At 57.3% G+C, this 3,704-nt stretch overlaps 1 protein-coding gene across 1 annotated transcript; it reads right to left on the bottom strand.

The window, feature by feature from the left end:
* Nucleotides 1–436: 436 nt before the first annotated feature.
* On the bottom strand, nt 437–3,406 carry CHAC1 (ChaC glutathione specific gamma-glutamylcyclotransferase 1). The gene is made up of 4 exons (XM_045823342.1): nt 3,341–3,406; nt 2,385–2,840; nt 1,942–1,977; nt 437–1,546 (listed from the first exon to the last, which is right to left on the bottom strand). Exons 1-4 carry the CDS (start codon nt 3,404–3,406, stop codon nt 1,145–1,147), a joined length of 960 nt encoding a protein of 319 aa, XP_045679298.1. The 3' UTR covers nt 437–1,144.
* Between the last annotated feature and the right edge of the window lie 298 nt (nt 3,407–3,704).

Raw genomic sequence — 3,704 nt, 5'->3', positions numbered from 1 at the left:
TGTCAGGTCCTTACCCTAAGCCACATGTTCCTCCGGCAGGAAGCCAGAAGTTGAGCCTCACTATCAGGAAGAGGCAGCAGCTAGCCCAGGATAAAGACCTGGTCTGAGCTCCAAGCCTGCCAGCCTCCTCGGGGCAGAGACACAGATACCAGTTCAGTGGCAAGAACGCCGCTCGCAGGGCTGCCAGATACAGCCACACAGGCTGGATCCTGCATGGCTCTGTGGTGTTCTCTCTGCACACTAAGACATGAGCGGGGCGCCTGGGAGTGATGTAACCCAGCAGTCTGCCTGCTGAGCTTCCTGCTTCCTGGGAGAGAGACAGAGGCAACGAGGGAGTCCCTTCCCCTCTTATGAGGCTTCCAGGGCTTCACCACCTCACTCACCCTGACCCCGCCCCGCCATCTGAAGAAAGAATCACATTCCAACATGGTACAGATAGTAAGAAATCAGTTTATGGGTAATAGTGTGGGACAGACTGGGATGGTGCCAGGGCCTATAGTGATGAATTTCACACAGGAATAAACAGACAGACAGATAGGACTGACACAGACATACATAAGGACAAGAAAGCAAAGCCAAATGGGTCAGAGTTCCAGGCCCAGCCTCAGCAGCTGTGCCTGGGCCCCAGATCCAGCTTTGCCCTGGGGGACGAGACACCGTGACAGGGGCCTCAGATCCCATAGGAGCCCCTTTCCTCACACCCTCCTGTCGCTCACCAGAAGGCTGAGACCTTTCAAAGGTGGTATTTCTGGGGCTAGAGAGTTAGAGGGTCAAGGCTCGTGGAGACTCCCTGGGGAGGCAGAGGCCTGGGCGGAGTTGGGTTAGCAGCAGCACTGAGGGAAATCTGGTCAGGCACCAGGCACCAGTGATGGGCACCGCTCAGCAGGGCCCATGAGTCCAGGGCAGGCCCCCTGCCCTGCTCACCACACCAACATGGTGCAATAAATACTTTCAAGTAGTAGGTCAGTGTCAGGCAGGAGAGAGCTGGAGACTGGTGGACAGGCAGGGGCTTAGGGAGAGGAGTCCCTGCTGTCCGCTGAGTCCTCTCAGTGGGCTCCAGCTGTACCAAGTCTGTCTGTATGCACAGGAGTGGGGATCTAGCCCCCGTGTCCATGCAGGCACTCCCTGCAAAGGCTTAGCCCCCTTAAACCAGTGCCAAAGCCTGCTCGGTGGGGCAGAAGCAGGGCAGCATGGTGCCCACAGCGTCCACAATGGCTGCCAGGTGCTCGTCCTGTGCCTGGGGCCCACAGAGCTGCATGAAGTCTGCCAGGCGCAGCAAGTACTCAAGGTTATGGCCGGAGAAGCCGCGGCAGGACAGGATCTGTGTAGCAATGGCCTCCTCAGGTGCAGGCCCCAAGTAACCAGGGTTCTGTGGGGTGGCCACATAGGCCAAGGCCTTTAGTGGTTCATCAGGAGTGTCTTGAGGGTAGAAGGTGACCTCCTTGGTATCATAGCCACCGAGCACTGCTTCCCGCACGTTCAGGTACTTCAGAGCCTCGTTCACCTGTTCATCTCGCACCTGGTATGCCACACCCCAAGTGCAGCCCTAGGAGGAAACATGGGCATAGGGGTCAGTCACAACAGCTCCTTGATGGTCACACCCACCCCAGGAATCTGCTCCAGAAGCGAAGTGGAAGGAAGGCTGATAAGCCAACTAGAAGCAAAGCCTCCACCTCCCTTTTTAAACAAGGCTGTTGGGCCCCAGGGTGAACAGGATCGCTACTCAGAGTGTGGTCTAAGAACCAGTAGGATCCCCTGGCAAGCTTGTCAGGAATGTGAGTTTCAGGCTTTAACAAGACCCTCAGGAAACTCTTGTGAGAAGCACTGAGCTGGACCACCCTTTCCTCTGCCCAGAGGGACATCTAATTTAATCTGCAGCCAAGGACCTGCCACCCCTCCACGCTCGGCCCTTAGGGTCCCTCTCTTCACTCTGACACTTACCTCATGATCTTCAAGAAGGGTCACCACGCGGCCAGGCTGGGAAGGAAAGAAAGATTTTGAAAAAGACAAGTTAGAAATCAGTGCTGCCATTACTGCCAGAGGACTTATCAACCCTGCCAGCAAAGGCCTCAGAGAGCTCCACTCATCCAGGGGAGAGCGAGGGAGTACTGCACAGATGCAGGAGAAACAGACACATGGCAGCAGCCGGATTGATAATCATAAATATTCATCACAGGATCACAGCTGCCCACAGGATCACAGACTGAAGCCGTCACACAGTAATCCACTGGGCACGCAAATTTAAGCCACAAACCCAAGACACTGGTTTACCTATTTCCCCCATTATTGAGAAGTCAGTCTGCTCAGAGAGCCCTAGGCATTCCAGAGCCCACTGTCCTGCCCCTACCCCATCTTTATTCCCCAGGTCATGGTTGGATGCTCACCATCTTGTCACTGCCCCTATGGAAGGTGTCTCCTTGCCAGAACCGGCGGCTGTAGCCACGCACGAACCCCACACGGCTGTCGCTATAGGCGAAGTCGGGCCTCCACACCAGGGAGCCATACCCGAAAATCCACAGCGCTTGGGGGTGGCCGTTGTCCCGGGAGCGCTGCGCAGGCGGCGAGGCGGGTGGCGAGGCGGGTGGCGAGGCGGGTGGCGAGGCGGGTGGCGAGGGGAGTGGTGAAATAGGTGAGGTGTTCTGAGCTATGAACTCCTGCTTCATGGTGCCGGGCACAGGGACGGGCCCGGACGGTCTCCCGGACAGATCTCCGGCGCAGGCACGGAAAGACCGACGGACTCGCACACCTGGCCTGGCACCGCTTAGACGCTCCAGCTGCGCTGCCCTTTCCAAAGCCCTTTTTAAACCCTCCGGCGGGCAGGCACCGCCCGCAGCTGCCAGCTGTCACAGTGATTGGGGCGGGGCAAATCCCCTCTGGCCAATTACCTTTGGGTTGTGCTGTCCGGTTAACCGCTCCACCCTGTGAGTGGGTAACTTAGAGGCCCATCGCGCCCGATGATTGGTTCGGCTCCACCTCTGTAGCAAATATGTCAGGAGTGATGCAACGGCGGGGGAGGTTTTCTCAGTTCTGACATGCAGCAAGGGCGCTTTGGATTGCATCAGGCGACCGGCAGTGGGCACGGACGTAGGTACGGACGTAAGCCCTGGTCATCTCCCAGTCTGCCTGTCCATGACCTGGGCCCTTCGAGAATCTCGGCGGGCGCCAGGCGGTGTGTCCCCAGCAGTCCTGCCGGTGCACCTGGACGAGCACTGCCACTCCAGGCAGCATAGACTCACCAGGGTCAGTATAGGGCACGGCCATAAGCAGCGCTCTGGGCAGCATAAATGTCCGTTTCTGGGGCTCCGCCTGGGAGCACGCACTCTGGAGAAGTCAGAGGCACCCTCCGCATTCCACACAGGTGTTTCACGCCATAGGCCCACGTGAGCAAATAGAGAAACTGAGTCATGGGGCTAACAAGGGGTTCTTCAGAGACTGAATCTGGCCGGGCGCCAGAAAGCTGCGGAGGCTCACGTGAGTGCTATGCCACAAACCAAGAGTGAGGCCCCCTGAGCCCAGGTAGGCTGAGGGAAGAATCAGAGTTCTTGAAACTACCGTGGTCACTTGGCATTGTGACCACGGAGGAAGGCCATAACGACAGGAAACCCAGGCCATTTCTCCCCTAAGGCTACTAGTAGGCTTAGTTCTGCCAGGATGTGAGCCTTTTTCAACAATGGCTGAATTAATCCTTAGGCAATCAGATTCCT

This window comes from Phyllostomus hastatus, unplaced genomic scaffold, assembly GCF_019186645.2.
Source record: "Phyllostomus hastatus isolate PE091 unplaced genomic scaffold, TTU_PhHast_1.1 phas_scaffold_501, whole genome shotgun sequence".
NCBI lineage: Eukaryota > Metazoa > Chordata > Mammalia > Chiroptera > Phyllostomidae > Phyllostomus > Phyllostomus hastatus.
Note: the sequence above shows the minus strand (reverse complement) of the source record. Positions and strands in the feature narration are given on the sequence as shown.

Coding starts and splice junctions, on each gene's coding strand:
- CHAC1 (XM_045823342.1), bottom strand. CDS start 3,406: ATGACTCAGTTTCTCTATTTGCTCACGTGGGCCTATGGCGTGAAACAC. Junction 1,978..2,384: donor ATAGGGGCAGTGACAAGATG/GTGAGCATCCAA, acceptor TTTCCTTCCCAG/CCTGGCCGCGTGGTGACCCT. Junction 1,547..1,941: donor CCCTTCTTGAAGATCATGAG/GTAAGTGTCAGA, acceptor GTTTCCTCCTAG/GGCTGCACTTGGGGTGTGGC.